Consider the following 26,249-nt stretch of genomic DNA (forward strand, 5'->3'; position numbering starts at 1 on the left):
AAGGAAAACGTGTTGCATCGTCCGCGGTATCGTACGCGTGACCCGCAGTGGGGCGGATGATACTGCGGACGATGCGTCGTCGAAGACCTATCATCCGCGAACGATGTATAGGGCGCGGACGATACTTCGGACATCATCCGCATGGCTAGAGTGACGGACGATAGTCCGCCTGTGGATTAGCTAATTCTTGACTTCAACTAAAGTCTTCAATTCAATGCTTCCAGAGTATATTGCACCCAACCTGTACCACAATATTATTAAACTCAACAAACTATTTTGAAAATTGCATTCAAGAAACCTATCACATTGAATAGTAAAACAACAAATACTACAACTAATGCTGCAAGTCCTTTTCAACTAATTCTGATATAAATTGTTTCACCTAATCTTAAACCACATTAATGCTACATCTATTTACAAAATTAACATTTTGGCTCCAAGTGCAGCAACAAATACCCTTTATGTTAATGACTTCAAATCCCAAACTAAGCCTTTGTAAAACCATGAGTCATATAATCATATAATGAAGCATGAAGGATTGAAGAACATGGTTGCAAACTTACTAACATAAGCAAATTAGATTAGTTGATTCATACAATATGAGCCAGAAGCCGGCTGCCATCACCTTGCCTAAGTTCTACGCGTAAAGCTGGAAGCAGAAGCTTGACATTTCATACACAGGAATAGGGACAAAAAATATACTACGAGGACCCTGATATTTAAGAGGGAAAACAAGGAAATCGATGCGATTAACAGTACCCTGCTACCTCCATATTCACTCAGCAGCAACATCTTTGCTATTGCTCCCCTCCGTCTGTATCTCAGGGAGTGTGTCGAGATCCAGTCGAATATCTTTCTCCTCCGTATCTGATATATCAATAGCATCCTCTTGAACTTCTTCTTCAGCATTATCAGTCGGTGTAGAATCCGAGCTTTCATCTGTACCATCACTTGTATCTGATATCTCACCATCAAATTCAGTTTTCTCTTCTGTAGTGTTGTCCCCTTCTGCATGTGAAGCCTCTAATTTTGAATCGTATGATACAGAAGAGTCTGTACTATTATTCAAGAACTCCTCAGGAAGTGATCCTGCCTCGTTTGTTTCAGTAGAACCTGTTGAATTAGAGTCCAAACGAGTATTGTCTACATTTAAGGTAGACTTATTGGCCTCCTCTGGATCAACAGTTTTAGAGTCAGATACTTCTGCAGATGTACGCTCGGTGCCCAACTCAGACGTGCTCTCTGTTGCATTATCTAAGGGCAACGTCGAGTTCTCTATTGTAACATCAGTAGTTGTGCTATTACTAGTCAAATGATCAGTGGATCCTTCTGTTATTGCATTATTAGGAGTAGAACCATTCTCAGGGTCGTGTAACATATCACCCTTGACTGAAGTGGCTGTGACATTTGATTGATGGCCATCTATAGTTGCCTCACTGCCATCCACCTCCGAGTCTTTCATGTTCTCACTTTTATAAGTTTCTTCCCTCTTATTCTCTTTCGAGTTCTCCACTTTTTCATTCCCATTTTCAGTTACAGCACTAGAAGCGTCATCTGCCTTGTAATGTTCCTCACGTGCTTCGTGGGCACTCCTATCTTTCGTATCACGGTCAGTATCATCAACAGTTGTTTCCTTCTCTGTTTGGGCGTGACCTTCAAAATCTGTTTTTTGAATTTCATTCTCCTCACCGTCTTCCCTCTCCCCACCATCCACCAAATCACGTTCTCTATCAACTTCGGCATCAAATTTCTCTTGTTCATGCTCTTCCCTTTCATCATCTCTACGTCCTTCCTCATCATCATCCCTCTCATCGTCCTTTTTGTCTTCTGGATTATCTTCTCCATGCTTATCTTCCTCTAATTCTTCAGCAGTTTCCTCTTCTTCTGATGTTTCATCATGAATCTCACTCTTAGAGTCCATGTCGTCTACTCGAGGACGGATATCTTTCCTTCCAAGTCTTATAAGATCGTCACGACTTGTTTTTTGAAGCGACCTTTTGGCATTAGTTTCATCAAATTCTGCCTTCTTGTCATGGGAATGTTTAACTTGGTATAGCAACCAACAGCAAACAGCGAGCAGCAAACAAACTTGCAGCACATTTTTAACCTTGACCCCTTTGGATCTTTGGTTCCTGCTGGATGATTGTCTATACATAATGATTTCTTTAAGTCTTCTCTGTCTCACCGCTACTCGAAAGAATCTGCCATTTAAGAGAAAAAAGAAACATAAAAATTGGAATTTTCATTATGACAATTAAAAACTTAAGATGACCAGGAAATCCTTTCCACTGATATATTCAAAGCATTGCAAGTTAGAAAAGGATCATTCGTGGAAAATATCTCCCCATGGGACATGGTTCCGATTCAAGAAATGGTTTCATATATGTTTGGGTTCGTACGAAAACAAATTCGTGCACATACCCAAAACATGATTTCCATATCCAGGGCCATTCAATTGTATACAATATGTGACAGAAGTTAGAGATCGTTAATTTATGAGGACATCATTGATACACAGAAGGCATAATATCAATATGCTCAGGGTGAGACGTAAAAGGAGAATGATATATCTTTAACAAATAACTAGTGAGAGCAACAAAAAGTCCTAATAGAGTTTACATCACCACAAAAGATAAACCTAACGGAAAGTATTCAGTATCTCTTGCAGTCTTCCACAACATATGAATTGAAGGATTCTTTATTTAGAATTCATCATTTTATTTCTAATCAATTATTTGCACCAGAGTACTCGAGAAAAGGGACAAACTGCATATGGTTCTTTCTGGACCCCAGTCATGTAACGAACCATGCTTAAGAAAGCAATCACAAGAAACACTTCAAATCACACTAAATCACTGTACAATGTAAACCTTAGAAGCATCAGTTTGACTAACATTACATATAGAAAGACGATACTCTTTTAAGGATAGTAGAGGCAGAACAGAATTACGAAGAGGAACAAAAGATCCACACATTAATTTTTCTATATTGCAAACTGAAGCTTCATTCACGACCACGTTAATCACCCCGACCTGACCCCTCAGGGAGGCAAGCAAGCTTGCATTTGACTGAACAAAGTTACTTACCTTTAGCACAGACAGAAACATTAAAGATCAAATCACTCTTTATGAAAGTAAAAGCTGAAAGAATCTATTAAGTAGCGTGATTAAATCATGATTAACAAATATAGTTTAGACAAAAGCCAGGGAGAATCCACATACTTTATTCCAAAAACAATTCTCAATCTATCTTAGGTTTTCTCTACTGTAGTCTGCAGCCAAAAAAATCTAACAAAAAAACAGAAAATCTACAAGAATAAGAATTTAGGCATAAACACATAGAGAAAAATAAGATACTATAAAAATTCACAGCTCAATAAATCGTTGAAGTAGAATCCAAAACTAATGAAGTCAGAAGCAAATCTATACAGCAATTACCAAAGCCGAAGCAGGAAACAATTGATTAGAAGCAATAATCACCACGACATTGAAAAATTAAATTCCACCACAGGTATCACTCAGCCATCATTGAACCGCCAACCAGGTCATGACGAAGTAAGCGAAAAACACTCAACAAATTGCGAAATTAATTAATCAATTACGAATTTACAGAGCACAAACCCAATGGCATACCTTTAAGCGGTCCCAACGAAGAACAGGAAATCAATTAAAAAAAGACAAAAAGATGGAAACTTCGAAGCTCGAAATAGCTGGAAAATGTCTCTTTGCTGTAAATAGGAGGCCTTGCCAGCTCCCTCCCACACTCTCTCTCTCTCTCCTCTCTCCTCTCTCCTCTCTCTCTCCTCTGATCTACTGATAATGATAGAAGAGAGTGTTCCTTGTTGCCACAGAGCAGAGGGATACGACATACAGTTGAACCGGGTTGACCCATATAATGACCGGGTCATCTTCAGTTTCTTCCATACAGTACTTTACAATTTCGCTATGAGTCGCTCATGCTCACTTTAATTTTCTGATGCGAATGTTGTTAAGATAAGTGACTAATTGGAGGCGGCAGCAATTATTTAAATTTCAGTTTGAACTTAATGTAGTGTGCTCAATTAGTTTGATTAATACTTTTATTATTGGTAAACTTATTTTTTGGAGAATTTATAAGCTACTGACGCTTATTTTGACAATTTATAAATTGTTATTTTATATTGCTAAATTCTTTTGAAGATGTAATAACGAGGCCCATTTTGAAAGACAAATTTGAACATCAAGATTCTCCTTAATTCAATATGTATGCCCCAGTAATTTCAAACAGACTAAATAATAATAATAATAATAATAATAATAATAATAATAATAATATTAATAAAAGTTTGATAATCAAGCAATAAGAAATTTTTCGATATTATTGGGCCAATGCAACTCGGTTTTTGATCTAGCCAATTTGGGCTTGAGCTAATTATTGTTTAAATCTATCGAGCTGATTTTTTCGAATTATCGCCATAACCTCTATAGGCCATTAGTTTTGGGCTTCAATGCATTCTTGCTAACAAACACATTTAACACCAAGAAATTAAATCAAAAAGTAAAAAGATTTTTAAAAATTAATCCTTCCTCTCACTCCAGAAAATCCATTTTGATCATTTTAATTTATAATGTATAAAACAAAAAAATGCCTAAATTACTTTACAAGTTTAACTTTTAGCTACAACAACTGTATGTCTTAAGTATATATATTGTGGGAAAAAAAGTAGATGAGTGAACGTCGATGCATAGACAGAGACAAGTAGCAACTCTTACTAAAGCGGAGGCGGCCATTAATGTATCGAAACATACCAGAATGGAAGTGACCAAAAGTATGCAAATATGAGACTGCATATTTGAGGAAAGCTTAAAAGATTTGATTGATGTTATTTATAGGTTTGTATTAAAATGGCAACACCATTTAAGATGACAACATACCACCAATGAGGACCCTTAGATTTAGGAGTAAATTCAATCTTAGTCTGCCACATGACAGACTTGCTTGCTTATGTATAGCGGATTGTTTGATTATCTCTAATTTTGTATCACAGATTGCTTGGAACCATATGCCGAGTTGTTTGCCTATGTATTACAGATTGTTTGTCTAGATTGTCATTTTAATTATGGTGTCCTCATAATTTATCGCAGGTTGTTGTCAGGTTGTCACTTTAAGAAGTCACCCTAATGCACCCTGTTATTTATATCGACAAAGATGAATCTATTTTGGCATTCCTCTCAAAAAATTGGTCCATGGAAACATACGTCAAAACTAAAAATATTTTTTTTAAAAGTACTCATTTCTCTCACTTTTATTTTGAAAATTCAATTTATAATTTCTCTAACCAGAAAAATTCCTAAATCATAGGAAATCTTTAATTTGTAGCCAAAAAACAACATTTAATATACATCATGACGAGAGACATAAATAAAAATCAGTAAATAAAAAAGAGAAAATTCAAACCGACGACTACGTGGAAATTAAAAGTAATCAAGATCCAATACCTATGATACCATGATAACTGTAAAATTAAGGGAGCCGAGCAAAACAATACAAGGCTGAACGCATGTTTGTCTCATTGGAAATTAGTTTAATGTTTTAATTAATTATTGTTACATATAAATGGGGCCAAAAAAATTAACTACTTATAGATGAATATAGTATAGGAAGATCATATCCAAGGGAAAGAATATTTGGACTCACAACAAAGTTATATTACAAAAGTGATCAAATTATTTTCCAGCTCAGGTTTTCCACTTTTGTTACACTTTCTGCAATAGGAATACCATGAAAATTGAAAAGCCTATTGATAATGTTTATGTATGCCAAAAGCTTGGAATATTGCAAAAGCAAAAAAAGAAACAATAAATAAACAGCCGCATTTTGTATTTAATTATTTTCAGTTTTAACATGATTGTAGTTTGTTACTACTAATTTAAGGTTGTTGTCTTTTGATGTAACTCCAAGCAAACTTAGTTAGTTAAATTGAATCTATAGCTGTGCTTAATTATGGTTGGTGATAGTATATTTCATTGCTTGCTACTAAAGATATTCTTGCTTAAGCAAAAAATCTAAGTGGTTCTCTTCACATCGTTACATCCCTACCATGCAGCACCTATATATATCTAGTCTAATTTCACACTCATTCTTCATCACACAAAAACAAAATCATGAATAATTTATCTATTTTTGTCCTTTTGATTTCGATTTTCTTGATCCAAGATTGTTGGGCTTCGATTGTTTCAACAGGAGATTTCAATAAGGATTTCTTTGTGACATGGTCACCTAGTCATGTTAATACATCTATTGATGGTCATAGCAGAAGTTTAGTTCTTGACAAGGATTCAGGTTAGTTAATTAGCATATTTAGTTATGTTATAAATTTAAAAATTAATTAGAATTTTTTTTTTGTCAGGTTCTGGTTTTGCTTCAAATGACATGTTCTTGTATGGGCAGTTTGACATGAAAATTAAGTTGGTGCCAGGGAACTCAGCAGGCACAGTTTTGGCCTTTTATGTAAGTACATATTTTATAATGTGCAATGAAACGCAATAGATGTGATGTTTGTAGACCAAATGGTGTCCGGTTTGGTTACGGTTCCACTCCCCATAGAATCGGAACCAAATGCAACACTAGACCAACAAGAATGTTTGGTAGCGAACTCTGGGGAAGGAGTTGGTCGTGACCAAATAGGACGTTGACCCTTATATAAGGAGTTGATTGTTACGGAATGAAACATGTGCTACGTATATATTGATGGATATGGATTAATTTCATGATCAAGAGTTGTTGATATTAATTTGTTGTGGTGTGAATGCAGTTAACATCTAATCAACCCAATAGGGATGAGCTGGATTTCGAGTTCTTGGGCAACGTAGAAGGACAACCTTATACACTACAAACTAATGTGTATGCAAATGGGTTCGATGAGAGAGAGCAGAGAATCAAGCTGTGGTTTGATCCAACCCAAGATTTCCATACATATTCTATACTTTGGAACCTCTACCAAATTGTGTAAGAGCATTATATTACTTTTACTTCAACATGCTTTTTGGAATGCTTTTTTTCTTCAACCAAAATCAAAGAATCATTTCACAAGAATCTTCAAAATCCAAATGACCCTTAGTATTAATATAGCATGATAGTCGATAAAGATTTGTTTTGTTCCATATTTAATAGCTAATCAATATGATTTGGAAAATGTAACCTAATTAAAAACATTATTCTCACTTGTCTCTTGGAATATTTGAATTTTTAAGTTTCTAAATTATTTTTCTACGTCCGACCCAACCCAACCCAACAACGGCAAGATTTCCCCATAGGGTCGCCCGAAAATGATACGTCCGCCCTCTGATCTGCATAATGTTTTTCAAGAGGACGGCGTTAAAGTTAAACGATGTTGTTTGGGATTATTTTTTAGAAATTACATTGTGAAATTACAGTTTTACCATAGGAAAATAAACTTGGTCATATATATGTGTGCAGGTTCATGGTAGATTGGGTCCCAATCCGAACCTACAGAAACCACGCGGACAAAGGCGTGGCGTACCCTAGGTGGCAGCCGATGAGCGTGCAGGCGAGCTTTTGGAACGGCGAGAGCTGGGCCACAAATGGCGGGAAAGACAAGATCGATTGGACCAAGGCGCCGTTTGTAGCCTCGTTTAAGGACCACAAGATCGACGCGTGCGTTTGGAAGGGAAGTGAAGGAAGCTGCAGCGACCCAAAGCCCACAAATTGGTGGAACAATAAGAGGTTCAACTCATTGACATGGGCACAAAGGAGGCTGTTCAAATGGGTTAACAAATATCATGTCACCTATGATTATTGCCAAGATTATCATAGGTTTAATAATACTCTTCCAAAGGAGTGTTTGCTTCCTAAGTATTAATTAATTATCAAATTAAGAGATTGTTGACGAGGGATTATGTATGAGAGTTTGGATTGTGATTATTTATAAGTCTTGCAATCGAAGGCAAGAAACTATGTGTTACATGTAATCATGCATGATTGGGTTGGATTACTATAATGTGAATTCAGATTACTAACGATATATCACACGTAAAATTATGTCAATTTATGCAGGCATGTACTTTGTTGATTTAAATTCGAAAGTAAAACTAAGAGGGTTTAGTAATCAAACTTAAATTATGATTAAAGTTTCTTCAAGCTCGGCTAGTTTATAGTACTACTACTAGTTAGTTAATCAAGAACTTGAATTAATATATTTTGCATTAATTTAATACTATTAAAATGTAAACAATATATTCGAACATGGGTTTTGTTCTCTAAGTTTGATCATGACTAAATTTGTTTACACGCCATTTGTTTTCATTATCAATATAGAATCTCTTTCTGCCAAAAATGGTGCGATTGAAGAGGTTTAATTACTGTCTAAACTCCACAATTCTCCCCACTCCGAATAAAAATATGAATTCTCCCCACAATCCTAAGTATTGCAGCTCAATTGTTTCTAGTTATGTTATAGTAGTACTATGTAGCTTGTGATTGTGAAATTAGATGAGTATTCCAATTTAAAATGATGCTAATTCAGTATAGTTTGACGACAAGGGATGTAATCTATATGAGAGAATTTTGTTGCTATATTTTACTTCTCAATTCTACAAAGCATTATTATAGTTGCCAATTCTCAAGAATTAAGTGCCCCACTAATTTCCTATTTCGGATGAAAAATACGCTCAAAACCTTGAATCAACACACACATATATATATAGATCCTCTTAATTATTCATACAAACAACTGTCAGAGGACCTAGCAAAGAAGAAACCAAAGATGTTGCTAAGGTTTCATGCAACGTTCAAATGCATGAATTGAATGCAGCTGGTAATCACGTGAGATCAACTGGAGCACGAGAGATGGTCGGCTCAGTACATATGCCAGCTAGCATCGATGAAGGATCCACTGCTCTTTCACCAGACAAGATTGAGGACCACAAGGACTCATGGAGAGACGTGGCATTGAGAGGACTTATGAAGAAGAAAGATTAATAAATTATGTTATGATTAAGAGCTGTAATAGGATTGTACAATAGATTAGGAATGGATTCTAGATCCTTCTTAGTTTAGCTATATAATCAGTTTGCATTGACATTACAAGATAAGCAATGAAACAGTAAAAATCTTCAGCTTGATATTTATGGAATTCTCCAACTTTGCTTTCTTCTTCATGATCTCTCTTGTTCCTTTTGAAACTGATAGAAATTCATGGGTTTCATCCCGGTTGGACCACTGGCCCAAATCTTAAGCCCAGATATACTGCTGGGTCAGTCCTTTTTTTCGGTTTCAGTCCAGATATACTGCTGGATCAGTTAAATTTGACCCACAATCGGCAACCCGCTCTGATACCATGATAGAAATCCATGGGTTTCATCCTAAAACCAATTGGTGATAGGAGGAGTGACCCATTAGAATTATATAGTGGTTTCAAGTCCATGTGAATACCGATGTGGAATAGTTGTAATATATTATTTTAATTTCAATTGCCAACCCAAACAACTTACAAAATAACATAATTGAAACGAAGGGCCACTTATTTAATTAGTACTACTATTGTAATTTAACATTGACCATATTGATTAATTAAGATGTGTCCGTTCAATACGGACGTTGTCCGATGTAGTTGCCCGGTGGGGCGTAGTTGCACGAAACGAGCCACCAGCCATTGTTGCACCGAGCCCTAGCGCAGCCTAGTCGGTTGGAGTTGCGCCACACCACCTGAGTGTAGTGGCCGCACACCCGGCCTCCAGCACATGAGTTGGAGTGGTAGTTATAGTTAGCCTTCTCACTCACCCACAAGTCCACGGCTGCACGGCCGGTGAAATCGCCCGAGCCCTTGGCAAGGTTCTCCCCGTATTGCCTATTGCCAGAGTGGACCATGTTGCAGTCTCTGAGCTTAGAGTTCACGTAGCCTCGTGCAAAATTTGCCGCGCTTTGGTCCCACGTCATGGGTCCCACACCGACTTGAGCCCGAGCACTATTGTGAGCATTGAGGAAGTCTTGTGGTGAGTTTTGCCCTAGACATATACCTTGTAGGGTTGTTAGGGCAAGGAAGAAGAGAATGGGTAGGCAAGGTTTGTTTTGGAATGTTTTCATTTTGATTAATTGGTGTGCAAAATATGTGTATGGGGGAGGGTATTTATAGAGAAATAATAGTAATTATAGTGTGTGAGATTTTTGGTAAATCTTGGAATTGTGATCAATCAACTATGAAGATTAATGCAATGGAATAAGTTGATGCGACTGGAAATAGGAATTTTGGTTATGTTGTACTACTTATTTTGCTACTATTTGTGTTTTCATAGTTGTTCAGTCACCAATTGAACATTTTATTGGCGGAATCATGTTTTAGCCAATTTTTAATGGGAAAATTTGTTATTTAAATTATAATTCTTGATTTACTTCTGGTTAATTTCACACTTTTTTAAAAATAATTAATTAATCATAATTTTTGTACATTTCTTAATTGTCCTATACTATTAAAAATTTGATAAAGAATTTTAACTGAATCATGATTTTTGTTAACATCTGGATAAATTTAATACTAGTATTATTTTATACTATGACGGTTGATTTTTAGATGATTGTTATATAAGTGGTGAAGATATAATGGTAGAAAGTATAAAAATAACAACAAATTTCATCAAAATTTAGTTGTACGTATGAGACAATAGAAAATTAATGCGTACAAAAGTTATTTTTTATGGTTACTTTTAAAATATTGATTTAAATGATAATTTTTCATTATCAATAAAAATAAATAGGTGTAATTGAGTTGTCCGGGTGATTCAAATTTGTGACTTCTTGCTACTAGCTAGAAAATGCAGACTTTAAAACAACTCTTCACAAGTCCTAATAGTGTAAAATAATTAAGTTTGAGAAAATTCAATTAGTTTGGTTTTTCATCTCTTATATATCCTCTAATCTATTAAAAAAAATCCATGAAACAATTTTTCAAACAAAACATACGAAAATTCTCTTGTCAAAAGCTAAATAAGTAGTCGAGTCGAAGGTATAGTCAACTTAGACTTCATGACTTTATAAACATATTACTAATTCGGTCCAAAAATAGTATCTACTCTGTATTGTTTTTTTCATTTTAGCTTGTCTACCAAAATTAAATTTTAGGGTTCCATTTTCCAATAATATGATGTATAGTTAATTATTCATCTATTTGTCGTACTTTATCAATTTTATATTAAAACCCGTATCTTACTAAAAAAAATTGTACGGAGAATAAATAGGGTTATGGTCCAAGTTCTTTGTTACAATAAATTTTTTAAGCAAGTCATGCACATAAGTTAATGATATTTTATATCCACTTACAAATCCCAAAAGTAACACAATATATACTACAAAAAAAACATACTAATTGTTGGCAATTGAAACTAAAAATATATAACATATAACTGTCACACATCGGTGTCAAGAGAAAACTGAAACTAGTATATAAGTCTTATGGGCCCCTCCTCCTATCACCAATTGGTTTTAGGATGGAACCCACGGATTTCTATCATGGTATCAGAGCGGGTCGCCGACTGTGGGTCATATTTAACTGACCCAGCAGTACATCTGGGTTGAAACCGAAAAAAAAATGACTGACCCAGTAGTATAACTGGGCTGAAAATTTGGGCCAAGTTGTCCCAACCGATCGAAAAAAATTGGACCGATTGTCCAATCGATTAGAAAAAAGTCCAACCCCTCCAAGGTTCACCTTGAAGGGTTTGAGGGAGGGTGTTGGCAATTGAAACTAAAAATATATAACATATAACTGTCCCACATCGGTGTCAAGAGAAAACTGAAACTAGTATATAAGTCTCATGGGCCTCTCCTCCTATCACCGATTGGTTTTAGGATGGAACCCACGGATTTCTATCACTAAGAATTAATCTAATTATATTAATATGGTTTAGTTTGGTTTATATTTTTCAAAAACCAATCGCCATAAATCATACTATACAAATCAATATTTTTTAACCATAAACGAAATCAAATCGTACAAACACGATTTAATTAACCAGTACAATTTACGATTTAAATCAAATTATGAACATTAATTATTTATATACATTTCCACTATAATAACACGGATTGTGGTGTAGAGATTTTCGCCGCCATTAAGATAAGGAATGGAAAACGAAAAGTTTTTTCTAAGTGGAATACTTTTCTCTGTGGACTTTTAACAGTGACTACTATACAAAATGTGGAAATTTTCATAGATAGCAAACCCTAAGTTTATTATAGCTTTCACTATTTAAAAGACAACAAAAAAATAACAATTTTAATGTTCTTATATTCTGCAGTCCCAAATTAAATATATCAAATGATATATCTTAATCCAAATAAAAATTTTATTGCTCCTGAACGTGACAACTTCCCAATTACTATTTTGTTGGAGAATATTGTCGAAAGATTTAATTAATCATTTTATTAATCTTTGATGATATGTGACTTCTTCATGCAAATTCTTTTTCAGTATGTGGAGAAGCTTTTATTTTTCTTCTAACTTATGCACATAACTTCTTCATGAAATTTATTTTTCCATGTGAAAGAGATCTAGCTATGGGCGAAATTCTAATTTTAGGGAGATCTACAATAGAGCTTCCCAATTTGTCGAGTTTTTTTTAATCCAACTTTGTGAGTGACGCATGACCCTTATGGAGTCCAGACACAGTAGAAGAAGAAGCAGATGAAAGACGCACGAGCCATCACCAATCCTCTGATAGGCGTCATTGGTTCGATTCCCACCTCGGCACGTGTCGTATTGTGGACATCGAGGTAATCTTGTGGGGAGTTTTGGCCCTTGGATGAAGGTAGGAGGATGGTTAGTGCAATTAAGAAAAGAATGGCTAATGGAAAGTTCTTATGGAATTTCATTCTTGTTAATTGCCAATTGGTGCAAAGTGATGGACAATTATAGGGGAATTTATAGTGGGGAGCATAGAATTTGTTTCAAATTTTCAAATTTGGAAGAACTATATACATCAAAGAAAAAAAGGTCGTAATTTCTTTAGCACAACATTTGGTTTTGAATAATTGTGGTCTGTGGAAGATTGTGATACTAATTATAAATGTTATTAAACGAAATTGTGATATTTTGTGACGGCCGGGTACGTAGTTATAATATGTAAAGATTATTGTTTCTAAATATAATCAAAATTTTCATCGTTTGTTATAATATGTAATGATTATATAAACTTATAAATGCATGGATGGATGCATATAACTAAATTGTGCTACAATATTTAAAGATCTAATTAGTATTATTACATTTCTTTAGAAATACTTAAATTAAATAATACATTCATCCCTACTATATCCCTAACTATAAATGGTATGTTTAAAAGTCTCGTATTTTCTAAATCCAGTATATATCAATCAATTTAGGATATAGTTATAGACTTATACATTTTCCCTTCTCTTCGATCAATGATGTTGGCATTGTGAAAAGGTGGCCGGGTCAACCATACTGGGCTCATCTAATAGGCTTGAGCATTGATCTTTTAATGCAAAAAAAGAGTGGCATGACCATGTATAATAAAATTATACGTCTATTATTTTTACCATTTTGGGTCGTCCACCAAAATTAGATCAATTTTAAATATGAAAATTTTTAAACATTACTAACACTACTAATAATATGGACTTGAGTCACTTGACAATCCATTAGCATTACTTCTACCACATTCTCTCTCTTTTACTCTATCAATTATATATTAAAACTTGTAGTATCATTTACAAGTTTGCCTATTTTTTGGGATAGTAGTTCATAAAAAGTTAATCTAATGTATTGCATATCAATATGAAGAATTTATGTTTTATTTAAGTCCGTTGCTGTGTGCATGTTTTGTGATTTGAGATCATGTGATTAGTTAAAATAAGATTTAATTATTTATGGGTCCCTAGTCCTTGGAGAGTAGGGCTTTAATGGTGGAAGACTCACTTTTCCTGAGAATATAATTCCATGTGTTTCTCAACCAAATTTCCACAAATTTGTACGATGAATTATTTATTGTCGATTGTTAATGAATTATTCGAAGATTAAGAAAAAAGCGTGTAATGTATTAAATAAAAAGATAATAAAGCATGAGAGAGGAAAAAGTAGAGAGAAGAAAGTAAGTGGAAAGAAATGTGTTGATTTTTACTAAAAAGGGAAATGACTCCACTACTATGGAACGTACCAAAATGGTAAAATGACCCTACTACTATGGAACAGAGGGAGTATAATTTACATAGCTGGTACTAAAACAAGCTTTTCTATAATATTTTACGTACGAATAATATCCACATTTCTATTTAATATTCCCTTCGTCCCAAAAGAGCATGCACTCTTTCCTTTTTAGTCTGTCCCACCTGATTAGGCATTTTCTAATTTTGAAAAAAAAAATTCTCTCTATGAGGTGGGACTCATTCTCTCACTAGTAATACTTTAATTAACTTTTCTTTCTATTTCTTTCTTATTTTACTAATCGTGCATTAAAATCTATGCACAACCAAAATTGCATATTCATGTTGAATAGAGGAAGTAAAAAAAATTGATTTTACTTTTTTGTCGTTAAAACTTCGTATTCAAATTATTAAAAAAATCAAAACCGTCGTTATTTAGAAAACTACTACTATAGTAGTATTTTTATAATTTTAAAATATGTCGGCAATCCATCGTTATATTAATTTATATAATAGTACTGCTATTCTTAATGCGCACATTAAGTCGTTAATTATTCGTTATACGTTAGCATCGTCAAAATAATTAGGCATAGAAGGACATAGATAATTAAGGTAGAAATAATTGAGAGGCGGCTTGGCAATATTTGATCTTGAACATTTTGTGATTCTGTATTTAATCAAGAGTATTAGTTTAGATAAATTTAAATCAAATTATGGTTATTACATATTGCATCGTTGATGAAAATAGTAAACAGTACCGGTCATATAATTAATTATTCATATCTATTTTTCAGTGTTGATTTGATAGATTAAGTGCAATTTTATCTATTAAGAAAAAAAAATGTTCGAACCGCATACTATATGAACAAGGTTAGTGACAACTGACAGCAATCAATATCCTACCATAAAAAAAAGTAGCATAATTTTTATCAAATATCAAAACACAAAACAATGCCAACCACCTAATTAGTCTAAAGCAAACTCAAGCATCAATAACCACCGACAAAATACACAACCAAAAGCAAACTCTGGAGCATAGAAATGTATATAAGAAAATTTTGTCTAATGTTTTGTATTAGTAAAACCTTTTGCAGCTAATCTTGTTCTATATTATTCAAACGGTATATTACGGTCAAATTATATTTAGAAATTGTGTATTGGACTTTCTACTCTCCCTTTTACTTCTTCTCAATTCCACATAATTATTATAAGAGACAAATCAACTTTTTCAATAATTAAGTGCCACGTGGAATAATTTCATATTTGGTGCCAAAAATAATATTTTATTATTTTATTATATGATCATAAAGTCACACGTTCATTAGTCATGCATGTCCCCTAGCTCACATATCACCACAATTGTACTAACACAACATCATTTTTATTCATACAAACAAAAACTTTCACAAACTACATTGATTGAAATAAAAAAGGGTCACTTATTTAATTAGTATTGTAATTTAACATTGACCCTATTGATTATTTAAGAGGCGTCCGTTCAATACGGACGTTGTCCGACGTAGTTGCCCGGTGGAGCGTAGTTGCACGAAATGAGCCACCAGCCGTTGTTGCACCGAGCCCTAGCGCAGCCTAGTCGGTTGGAGTTGCGCCACACCACCTGAGTGTAGCGGCCGCACACCCGGCCTCCAGCACATGAGTTCGAACCGTAGTTATAATAAGCCTTCTCACCCACCCACAAGTCCACAGCTGCACGGCAGGTGAAATCGCCCGAGCCCTTGGCAAGGTTCTCACCGTATTGCCTATTGCCAGAGTGGACCATGTTGCAGTCTCTGAGCCTAGAGTTCACATAGTCTCGTGCGAAATTTGCCACGCTTTGGTCCCAAGTCATGGGTCCCACCCGACTTGAGCGCAGGCACTATTGTGAGCATTGAGGAAGTCTTGTGGTGAGTTTTGGCCTAGGCACAAACCTTGTAAGGTTGTTAGGGCAAGGAATAAGAGGAATATTTTCATTTTGATTGGTGTACAAAAAATGTGTTAGAGGGAGAGTATTTATAGAGAAATAATGTATGAGATTTTGGAAAATGTCATTGATTTGGGTATACTTGTGACCATTTCAAATATGAAGATTATTGTATAGTGGAATATTTATATGTGCATAATTAATGAACAAATATCACAGTACATGAAATTATGCAACCTACGTAACTACGTTGTCATTAATTAGGTTTGAATGGCTATATTATTCTGGTCTTCTCTTTTGTTATTTTGGATGAGTTAATTTTGATCATTCAAAGTATCATACTACAAATTATTTAAGCTTATAAGCTTAAAAATAAAATTGATGCATCCGTGGGTCTTGTGTAATGTTGTCGTGTATACTGTTTATTAATTCGGTTTTTATCAGTTATTCTAGTATTTTTAGTGTATTTTTTATTACTACAACTTTGTATGTATATTTTTCATTTGTATACAACACCATCTCACTATTTGAACATGTTATTGGAGTGAGTTGCGATATTGCCTATAATTTGATCAAATTTTATTATTTTTTTGCAATTTGCGCATTATGTATAGACTTTTCTCCTTTACTAAAACTTCAAACTAGTGATTAATAAAAAAAATAGAGGTCATTAAGCCGGGTGATTCAAATTTGTGACTTCTTGCTAGTTGCTACTAGCTAAAAATGTAGAGTTCAAAACTACTCTTCACATAATAATGTGAAATAGTAATTAGGTTTGAGATAAACTTAGTTTGATTTTTCATCTCTTAACCAATATCCTGTAATCCATGACACCATTTTTCGAAATAAACATGCCATTTTTTCTTGTCAATAGCTAAATAGTTGGAAGAACAGTTACAGAAGGTTTAGTCGACTTAGACCTCTTGTTACATAAGTATTTAATTAACTACTCCTTTCGTCCGTCATTAGGAGTCTCATTTCTTGGCGGCACGGTTTTAAGAAATATTAAGGAAAGTGGAATAAGGGTCCCACTAGTGTATATTAGTTTTAAATGAAATGTGAGTGGAATGAGTTAATAGAAGGTGAGACCCTATTACCATTTATGGTAAAGGTGGACCGGGACTCCTATTCGCGGACGAATGAAAAATGGGACTCCTATTCGCGGACGGAGGGAGTAATTAACTTTAAGATGAAATATTTCCAAGAACATCTCCAACAATTCACTCTATTGTACTACATATAGTTAATCTTCAACAATCAACCCTACATATCACGTTACAATAATTATCGTACAATAATTTACATCATGCTACATTATAAATAGGGGGTGGGTGGTCATTTCTAACAAGCCCATATGTGTGCGCCGGAATGAACATCGGACTTGCAATCGTGAGGTAGACAAGACGGGAGGTAAGAGATAAAGATATCTATCATTGATCTAGATCTGCTCTAATAATACCAAATTAGAAATTATATATCCACCCTCTTAAAATACCTCATAAAAGAAGAGTATTATCCACACTTATATAGATGAAACATGATCATTATCGAGTCATTATGGGACAAGATTTAAAAGAATTTTAACACTTCGTATATTTATTTTAGAATTTTCATCTTGATTGCTCTTGGACTTTTGGATTCCGTTCGATTCTTAATTTCATTAACAATAAATCTATGTGACCAAATTTTGTACAACCAAAAACTGGTTTACTTGAGAAAAAATCGATTTATTTATGCATTTAATTAAAATATATGGGCGCATACATAGTACATGGAACGTGCATAATATTGTGATCAAATATTAATGATTTGTGTATAAATTTTTTACTTTTTCAGAACGGTAAATGTAATTAATGCATACTTTAATTTAAATATGAAAAACAATATAGAGGCAATTCAAATATTAAAAAAAATTGAAAATGAGGTTGAAGATTAATCAAGTCTTTTTAACTTGTCCACTAACTATATTTATTGTTTTAATATATAATTAATACATCAAATTACTAATACTAATAGTATAACATAATTTGGTTGTACAAAATTTGGTTGTTTATCTTTAATTAATTGATTCGTTAAACAGAGTTTTAAAGATGTCGGAACAAAACTGAAAGTTACAAATAAAATAATTTTATTTATATAAAATGAATTCTCATATAGAAGTTATATCACGGCTACTTAAATAAAATAACTACGATTTTCTATTAAAATGAATCTCATAATTTGTTCTGATTTATTTTTGGAAACAATACCATTGCCGAGATACACACATTGTGGTGCGAAGTTCTTGTGGAATTCATTTTTATCCACATAAAGTTAGTCAATTTTAGAGGATCACTTTACACATAAAACACATTTTTCATTCCACATGCTCAAATTATATACTAGATCAATAATAGCTGGACAAATGGACTGCTTATATTATATATATGGTTAATTTTTACACCTAAATACTTAATTCCATGGCTCGTCACGGTCACTATATCGTTTTTACGAAGTTAAATATGGTTAACTTTGTTAATTAGAATATAATTTGAGGTAGTACACTAATTACACATTGTTAACATATCATATGTTTCTCAATCACGGGAGACTAATTGCCATGTGTTTCTCAATCTTCCACAAATTTATAGTACTATATTTTTGTCGATTCTACAAGTGTAATCCAGTCTTTTTTTATCTTTGTTCGTCATAACGTGTTTCATTATCATTGAGAAATTTATGATTTTTATGAGTTAAGAGTAACATTAATTTCTATCCTTTGATAAAATTAAATGCTCCGAAATATAAGAAAGCAAAAAGTCCAGGCATAAAATCAAGAAGATAAAAACCTAATCAGGAGCTTAAATAGTAGCCAAATATTTAGACATATGACAGCAATAAACTTTGTCCCAATAATAATAACCACAAATTGTAATATAAAACTTAATAGTATAAATATTAAATCTACCGTTGATAAATTGCAGGTATGTTTTTTAGTAACATTAACCTCAATTTGGAGTCTGCAAAATATATTTTTAATGAAACTTGTAATAATCCGCAACCAGCGCCTATTTTTGACCTAGTGTCGGCCGGAGCTATACGACTGCTACCCCGATCTGAAGAATTTTCCGAAGAAGAAGATGTCAAGCAACGTTGCTTCTTAATATTTTTAACATAATTAGTGAAATTTCAGTTTTAAAGTAAAAAAATAAAAAAATTTATCCCTTCCTCCTGCCTCATCCACTCCAAAATTGTGTCATGGATTTCTCACCGTGTGACATTTCCAGTATAAACATAATTGTAAGAATATTCCAATTTAATTTATGCTATTTCTGTATAGTTTAATTGACGACAAGGGATGTTATCTAGCTATATGGGAGAGTTTTGTTATCTTTAATTTCTTCTTCTCAATTCCACATAGCATTATTATTATAATTGCCAATTCTCATAGAAACGAACAATTATGATCATAAAGTCACATCCTTAGATCACATTTCATCATAATTGTACTAGCATGAGATGAAGATCATCTTATTCATACAAACATTAATAACTTTCACAACATAACATGATTGAAATATATATATATAGGGCCACTTATTTAATTAGTATTGTAGTTTAACATTGACCCTATTGATTAATTAAGAGGCGTCCGTTCAATACGGCTTTTGTCCGACGTAGTTGCCCGGTGGAGCGTAGTTGCACGAAATGAACCACCAACCGTTGTTGCACCGAGCCCTAGCGCAGCCTAGTCGGTTGGAGTTGCGCCACACCACCTGAGTGTAGTGGCCGCACACCTGGCCTCCAGCACATGAGTTCGAATCGTAGTTATAGTAAGCCTTCTCACCCACCCACAAGTTCACGGCTGCACGGCCGGTGAAATCGCCCGAGCCCTTGGCAAGGTTCTCACCGTATTGCCTATTGCCAGAGTGGACCATGTTGCAGTCTCCCAGCCTAGAGTTCACGTAGTTTCGTGCGAAATTCGCCACGCTTTCGTCCCACGACAAGGGCCCCACACCGACTTGAGCCCGGGCACTATTGTGAGCATCGAGGAAGTCTTGTGGTGAGTTTTGGCCTAGGCAAAAACCTTGTAAGGTTGTTAGGGCAAGGAAGAAGAGGAATATTTTCATTTTGATTGATTGATGTACAAAATGTGTAATTGGTGTACAAAATATGTGTATGGAGGGAGGGTATTTATAGAGAAAATTGTGGTAATAGTGTGTGAGAATTTTGGTATATCTTGAAATTGTGAATAATCAACTATGAAAAATATTATAATGGAATAAGCCCATGTGACTACAAATATCATTTACATGAAAGTATGCAACCTAGCTACGTTACTACGTTATCATTATATATTATGACTATTGGTTTAATGTATGATATTATGTTGGGATAGGCTAGGCTCATTTTGGGACTATGGTTTAGTTTTTGTAATAAATTCCTAGGTTCTTTTTCATGTTACTTGTCTTCATCAGCTCTCAGTTTGAGGAATTTGGGGATCGCTTGGCCTTGTTGTGTGTTGTACTGTGGTTGTTTGATTTTTATTAATTCGTTGAGACTCCGATAGGAAGTTCCATCGGTAATTTTACAAAATAAATAGAGGTAACTGAACCGAGTGATTCAAATTTGTTACTTCTTGCTAGCTCGAAATTGTAGAGTTGGAAACTACTATTCACATGTCCTAATAATGTGAAACAATTAAGTTTGAGATAAATTTAGTTTGATTCTCATTTCTTATCCTCTAATTAATGAAACAATTTTAAAAAAAAAAAAGAAAAAACAAGCGAATTTTCTTGTCAATAGCTAAATAAATGTGATAAACGAGGGTTTTCTCGGCTTAGACTTCTTGACATTAATATGCAACATTTCACGTTACAGTTAATATTGAACTAATATTTTTTGTTAACCCAATTATTGTATATATATCGAATGTACGTGTTTACATATAATTTAATCATTATGCTACATTATAATAAGGGTGTTCATGGTTTGGTTTTGTTCGATATTAGGAACTAAAATCAAAGCAAACTGTAAAATACGAATCGAAATATTGCGTTATTAGTGTAAAGAATGAAACTAAAAAAAGATAGTAATTGAAAGATTTTCTAAGTGGAATACTATTTTTTTTCTATGTGGAATTTATGATAGTGTTGTCATCGACATGACGTAATTGAGGAAATTAATGAACCACATAGTGACTACAATACAAAATGTGGGAAATGATATTTATTAAAATAAAAATAATAATAGCAACTTTATTATTATTCTATCTCTGCAGAAGTCCCAAATCAAATGTACTGTATCCTAAATAATGTATCTTTATCAAACTAAATAGGAGTAGTTTATTGCTCATTTAACAACTTCAAACCCGCATTAGTTAATAGTTACCCATTTTATTGGAGAATATTTATTTCATGTTTGTGGAAATGTTCTTATCTCGAATGATTGCAGAATTTTGTAACCATTTTATTAAATCTTTGACGATATATAACTTCTTCATGCAATTTATTTTCAATATGCAGCGAAACTTCTCATTTTCAGCTAACATAATGCACATGACTTCTTCATGAAACTTCTTTTTCATGAGAGAGAGAGAGAGAGGCGTGTGTGGAAAGAATAGCAGTCGTGAGACTATCGTAAAATCGTGTTAAGTAGAGAGAATAATAAAAATAATTATATTTCTTCGTTCATTCATTAGACAGATAGAGTTGGACAAAAGGGGAGAGTATAATTTGTTTACTTGGAGTAGGTGTCAAATTAGTAAGATTAACCATTTTCTTATTGTTGTTTAAATAAATGATTAGAAATTTAGAATTACTAAAATGAGGGGTCTTATAGAATAGAATCAACAATTTTAATATTGAGTATAGTTAGTATAGTGAAGTTGAAAAATATATATATTTCTTCCCAACGGCCTAACTTTATGGAATAAGGTATATCTGAATTTTCTCATCAAAACTAAATTAATGAATGGAGGAAAATCAGACTTAGATTTTTCTGTGAAAATTTTGATTATTTTTCTGTGGAAATTTTTATGATAATTTTATTTGATTTAAACAATATCATCATATTTAAAAAACACGACAAAAATAATGCATACTATTATTATCTTCTAATAAAATTACAATCACACGAAATAGGTATAGAGAAAAGTCTAGCTCAATAATGCATTTATTAGTTAACGATAAAACTTCATGGCTGATTACTTCTATTATGATCGTATAATTACATGCTCCTAAATCTTAAAAACCTAAAGAATAAAATCTTGAGAAGTTTGAATCAAATCTCATCAAAACCAAATAGAAAAAAAATGTTAAATAAATAGGATTCGGATTGATCAATTCCTAACTTTGATGCTGTTCAAGCGTGCTATGAACAAGTCATTCCAAGTATCGGTGAGTCCCGGTAAGCACCAGTGCATGCAATCGTCGTGTCTTTTCCCACCGGCCGCGGATGGATGGGCATCAGCCCTGAACTCACTCATCCGGGTTATCTCCAATATTTGAAATTTTGAACCTTCAAGGGCCCTGTATAGATGCTCGTTTACAAGCCGTGTCTCTACATTTGTTCCGTTGTTCTTAATAGAGAAAAGGTGTTCGACCTGGAAACAATGAAATGTAAGTTCTTGCTTGGATTTTCTGAGGCAATGTGATATGTAAATCAAAATCTTAGCATCAGGCACATCCCATTGCTCTATATATATTAGAGGCATATATTAGAAACTCGATATGAAATGACCAAACAGCACCAGACCTACAAAAAAGAAGAAGGAAAAGCTTACTTCTCGTGGTGCTAGAGGCTGTACGCGAGGACAAGAACCACCTTCGTCCCAATTACCTCCTTCAAAATGTCTTGGTGATTGCGTTCGAAAGAAAAGAATAGCATTTTTCCGTGCATTCTTTTCCACAAAAGATACCTATAGGAATACATTGCAGGCATGAATCTCGCAAAAAAGAATAAATGAAGCAAGACAACATAAACAGGGGAAATAATAATGAAATATTGAAAAAACGTACTATTGCTACTCATAACAAAGAAAACTTTTGAGCAAAGCTTGAATGAAAATGGATTCATTGCTTCAAAGAACAGATTTAGTATATTTTAATTAGGTAACAGGTTCAATTGAGCATCTGAGAAAGAGAAGCGGAGATTTAGACCATGTGTCGTAACACCATATCAAGCCCAGCATTGGGTGTAAGTGGAGGAGTTACAGGTACTCCCTTCTTAAAGAAGAGCATCGGTGTTTTCACAGGATCAAACTTTGAAGGAGCCCACCACCTAAAGAATTAAGCAGAAAAACTAATGAAAACATACTTATAAATTATAATCTCATATACAATGAAAAGAAAAGTATGATACTGAATTGCATACAAGAAAACTACAAGCATGCAAAGGAAGATGTTATAGCATTCAAAAAGTACTTTATCCTGTCAGGGTTTAGAGCCATCACTTGCGTTCAAATATATTTATCAGTAACTCAGCAAAAGATGTAATTAATGTGTGTTCGATATCTAGCAGTAGAAGTGTAAAAACAATCTATAATCAAGCAGCACTTATTATAGTGAAATGGAGAATATGGATAACATGATTCTTTTGACTCCCACATACATCCGAGAAAGCCACACTTTCTGTTTATCGCACAAAGACTGAGAAATGCAACTGCGTAAGGAATATGAGGGCAATTGAGCATTCAAAATTTCAAATAGCAATACATATATTGATTTGATTCCAATAACCACTTCACTAGGCAGGTAAGGGCTTCAGCGCAAGTGAGAAAGAGTTTCATGCAATGAGAGTTATAAGTCCCAGTTTTAAGAAAATGAATCCTTCTACAAGTTACATCACTAATACTGGATAAGTCTACTCAATAAAAGCACACAAAAACATGAATTACCAGTGCCCTGTATTGAAAATGAGTACGTCGTGGAAATGTGGAGCGGCAGCCCAACTCCCATCTGGTATATCAACATCAATTCTATAGCCATCCTTATAACCAAGTGATTCGAGTATACCACTGGTACCACCTGACCACCTAGAAATAACATAAACAAAGTACTGCATTGTCAAAGGTACGGACATACAATATAGTGAAATTGCTATTGATGTGTCATGGCTATTTTAAGCATACAGAAAAACACATTAACACGTGTGCATAATAGTACTATATAAGAGGACATGAATCATAAGCTCCCTGCTCCTCGATGCAAGAAAAAGGAAAACCTCTGAACCAGTTTTCAATAGCTATTCTGAAGGGAAAGTGGCAAATCATAATTGAATGGTTATACGCAAAAGACAGTCTGCATTTAAAAATACAGGGTATAAAGAAAGAAAATTCAAACAATCAGCAGGTTCACAGACATCTTAAGAGTAAAACTCTATATTTTTTCGGTTTGTGTATGTAAACTCAATAATCTTCACTAGTGTTCAGTTTTTAATGCAAGTTTATGACTACATTGCCGACCTTCAATCAAAAAATTTCAAATTATTAAACAAGGAGAAAGTAAGGTGATTGACTTTCATCTAATTTTCTTCATTTTTCCTTACCAGACATAACTCATAAATTAAATGTCAGATATAAGTTAGAAGATTTTACAATTCAATAGGAAGAAACGATCGAGTTATATGTTTCCAGTTCCCAAAGCAACCCTATCCGAGTGACATATAGGTGACCTCCTAACATATATCAAGATTCAAACTTTAGGCACCTATAATCTTATCAACATAATTAGCTCCACACACAGCATGTCTTCTCAAGCACAACATCAACATCATGTGACCATGTCAGTGTGTGAGAGGTGTTCTCCTGGGGAGATAAGGCAACACAATGTAGCTACATCATCAGGGGGGATCACGACTCAATTTATTTTACTTAGCTTACCTACCATATCGAGCCAGAAGATTCGTCCGATGATATGCAATAGTTAGGTTGTACTTAAGGAAAGTAAAACCACGATCAGCTCCAGCAGGCCGCCACTTTTTCACCTCGGCAGAAACTTTTCTCAATGCACAAAAAAGAGAAACAAACATGTTCCTATTCAAGGAGTCCCCAACAAATCCTGCACTGTCAAAAATCCATAAGAGCTACAAACAGCACTAATTTTTACACGGAACACAATTAGTAAGAAAGAAAAAGAAACATATATGCTGATATGACTTTTTCATTATGGAGTTGGAAAAGTTTAAAGTGGAAAAACAATGCACTCATCAAATTAAAATTCAAATATCAAACCTTTTCTCTAATGTATGCGAATTCTCTCATCAAAGATCTTCAATTTAGTGTAACCAAATGCATACCAACACAAAGATATTCCAAATCCCTAACTGAAAATACATAACACTGCCAATTCACTTAATTAAGAGATGCACTCACCAATGCTGGTATCTCTGAATTGCTCGAGGAATCGCCACGGATCAAACGGCGGCAGATCGCAGCCGCGAGGTTTCCACCGCCACCTGAGGATGTCGACGGCGTTCGATTTGTTACCTGCGATGCAATTCCATCCTTTGAATATCTCCTTGCACGTGTGGTCGTAGCGCGGTGGAGATCTGATTGATTGATTATAGATCCATCGCCCTTCCGAGTAGTTGCAGCTGCCACTGGCCACCGCTGGATGGAATAACGGTGGCGGCGGCGGCGCATCCCTCCGGAAGAGAGAGAAGCAGAAGTAGAGAGAGATGGCGCAGAGGAGAGAGATAAGAGCGCGGGGTGACAGTGAAGAATTGGAAGGAACGAGCTTCTTCGAGCCGTGATGCGGTGCTCTAGCGGCCATGGCTTGTGAGCGCGAGCGCTACGCCGGCGCACATTAGCACGCACTGTGATGTGTGTGACGTAGATTAACCGACACCATTTTTTCTAATTATTAAATTATTTTGCTGAAAATATAATAAAATAATTGAAGCAATAATACTTAACCGAGGTTAGTTTAGTTCGAGGCTTTTAAGTTGATTGTAATCTACTAATGTGAATTAAGATTTTTTAATCCTTGATTAGAAGTTCGTAGATCACCGATTATGATTCATGACTTCATTTTTTAATCTTAATTAAAAGTTTATAAATTCCAATTATTATTAATAATTGAATATAACTCCTTTAGTGGATTCATTTAGCAACATATTTTGGGTTCAATTTCATGTGCATGAAAGTGTTTATTTTTCCGTTGTGATATTGTAGCCAGTGACGAGCCAGACATTT

General features: G+C 34.2%; 6 protein-coding genes across 6 annotated transcripts; 1 reads left to right on the forward strand and 5 right to left on the reverse strand.

Annotated features, from left to right (window-relative positions):
• Window positions 1-538: 538 nt before the first annotated feature.
• On the reverse strand, window positions 539-3,851 carry LOC121754006 (dentin sialophosphoprotein-like). The gene is made up of 2 exons (XM_042149330.1): window positions 3,633-3,851; window positions 539-2,201 (listed from the first exon to the last, which is right to left on the reverse strand). The coding sequence occupies exon 2, from the start codon at window positions 2,153-2,155 to the stop codon at window positions 776-778; it is 1,380 nt and encodes a 459-aa protein (XP_042005264.1). The 5' UTR covers window positions 2,156-2,201; window positions 3,633-3,851; the 3' UTR covers window positions 539-775.
• Window positions 3,852-6,139: 2,288 nt separating this feature from the next.
• Window positions 6,140-8,018, forward strand: LOC121754017 (probable xyloglucan endotransglucosylase/hydrolase protein 10). Its single transcript, XM_042149343.1, has 4 exons — window positions 6,140-6,321; window positions 6,389-6,489; window positions 6,794-6,987; window positions 7,459-8,018. The coding sequence occupies exons 1-4, from the start codon at window positions 6,144-6,146 to the stop codon at window positions 7,859-7,861; spliced, it is 876 nt and encodes a 291-aa protein (XP_042005277.1). The 5' UTR covers window positions 6,140-6,143; the 3' UTR covers window positions 7,862-8,018.
• Window positions 8,019-9,575: 1,557 nt separating this feature from the next.
• On the reverse strand, window positions 9,576-12,864 carry LOC121754023 (pathogenesis-related leaf protein 4-like). Its single transcript, XM_042149350.1, has 2 exons — window positions 12,789-12,864; window positions 9,576-10,004 (listed from the first exon to the last, which is right to left on the reverse strand). The coding sequence occupies exons 1-2, from the start codon at window positions 12,862-12,864 to the stop codon at window positions 9,586-9,588; spliced, it is 495 nt and encodes a 164-aa protein (XP_042005284.1). The 3' UTR covers window positions 9,576-9,585.
• Window positions 12,865-15,652: 2,788 nt separating this feature from the next.
• Window positions 15,653-16,003, reverse strand: LOC121754839 (pathogenesis-related leaf protein 4-like). Its single transcript, XM_042150134.1, has one exon. It carries the CDS (start codon window positions 16,001-16,003, stop codon window positions 15,653-15,655), a length of 351 nt encoding a protein of 116 aa, XP_042006068.1.
• A 3,498-nt stretch (window positions 16,004-19,501) lies between these two features.
• On the reverse strand, window positions 19,502-20,213 carry LOC121754024 (pathogenesis-related leaf protein 4-like). The gene has a single exon (XM_042149351.1). It carries the CDS (start codon window positions 20,182-20,184, stop codon window positions 19,711-19,713), a length of 474 nt encoding a protein of 157 aa, XP_042005285.1. The 5' UTR covers window positions 20,185-20,213; the 3' UTR covers window positions 19,502-19,710.
• Window positions 20,214-22,212: 1,999 nt separating this feature from the next.
• LOC121754011 (protein trichome birefringence-like 13) lies at window positions 22,213-25,902 on the reverse strand. The gene is made up of 6 exons (XM_042149335.1): window positions 25,428-25,902; window positions 24,936-25,113; window positions 23,952-24,089; window positions 23,215-23,335; window positions 22,839-22,973; window positions 22,213-22,658 (listed from the first exon to the last, which is right to left on the reverse strand). Exons 1-6 carry the CDS (start codon window positions 25,825-25,827, stop codon window positions 22,395-22,397), a joined length of 1,236 nt encoding a protein of 411 aa, XP_042005269.1. The 5' UTR covers window positions 25,828-25,902; the 3' UTR covers window positions 22,213-22,394.
• Window positions 25,903-26,249: the final 347 nt, after the last annotated feature.

The sequence above is a fragment of the Salvia splendens genome, chromosome 11, assembly GCF_004379255.2.
Source record: "Salvia splendens isolate huo1 chromosome 11, SspV2, whole genome shotgun sequence".
NCBI classification, from domain to species: domain Eukaryota; kingdom Viridiplantae; phylum Streptophyta; class Magnoliopsida; order Lamiales; family Lamiaceae; genus Salvia; species Salvia splendens.

Excerpts from the sequence above, each read along its gene's own strand:
- LOC121754006 (XM_042149330.1), bottom strand. The coding sequence starts at position 2,155 with ATGTATAGACAATCATCCAGCAGGAACCAAAGATCCAAAGGGGTCAAG.
- LOC121754017 (XM_042149343.1), top strand. The coding sequence starts at position 6,144 with ATGAATAATTTATCTATTTTTGTCCTTTTGATTTCGATTTTCTTGATC. Across the intron at positions 6,490-6,793 it reads GCACAGTTTTGGCCTTTTAT|TTAACATCTAATCAACCCAA; the intron begins GTAAGTACATAT and ends GTGTGAATGCAG. Across the intron at positions 6,988-7,458 it reads TGGAACCTCTACCAAATTGT|GTTCATGGTAGATTGGGTCC; the intron begins GTAAGAGCATTA and ends ATATGTGTGCAG.
- LOC121754023 (XM_042149350.1), bottom strand. The coding sequence starts at position 12,864 with ATGAAATTCCATAAGAACTTTCCATTAGCCATTCTTTTCTTAATTGCA. Across the intron at positions 10,005-12,788 it reads CCTCCTACCTTCATCCAAGG|GGCAAAACTCACCACAAGAC; the intron begins GCCAAAACTCCC and ends GTATATGTCTAG.
- LOC121754839 (XM_042150134.1), bottom strand. The coding sequence starts at position 16,003 with ATGACTTGGGACCAAAGCGTGGCAAATTTCGCACGAGACTATGTGAAC.
- LOC121754024 (XM_042149351.1), bottom strand. The coding sequence starts at position 20,184 with ATGAAAATATTCCTCTTCTTCCTTGCCCTAACAACCTTACAAGGTTTT.
- LOC121754011 (XM_042149335.1), bottom strand. The coding sequence starts at position 25,827 with ATGGCCGCTAGAGCACCGCATCACGGCTCGAAGAAGCTCGTTCCTTCC. Across the intron at positions 25,114-25,427 it reads ATTCAGAGATACCAGCATTG|GATTTGTTGGGGACTCCTTG; the intron begins GTGAGTGCATCT and ends TTGACAGTGCAG. Across the intron at positions 22,974-23,214 it reads ATATGGTGTTACGACACATG|GTATCTTTTGTGGAAAAGAA; the intron begins GTCTAAATCTCC and ends GTATTCCTATAG.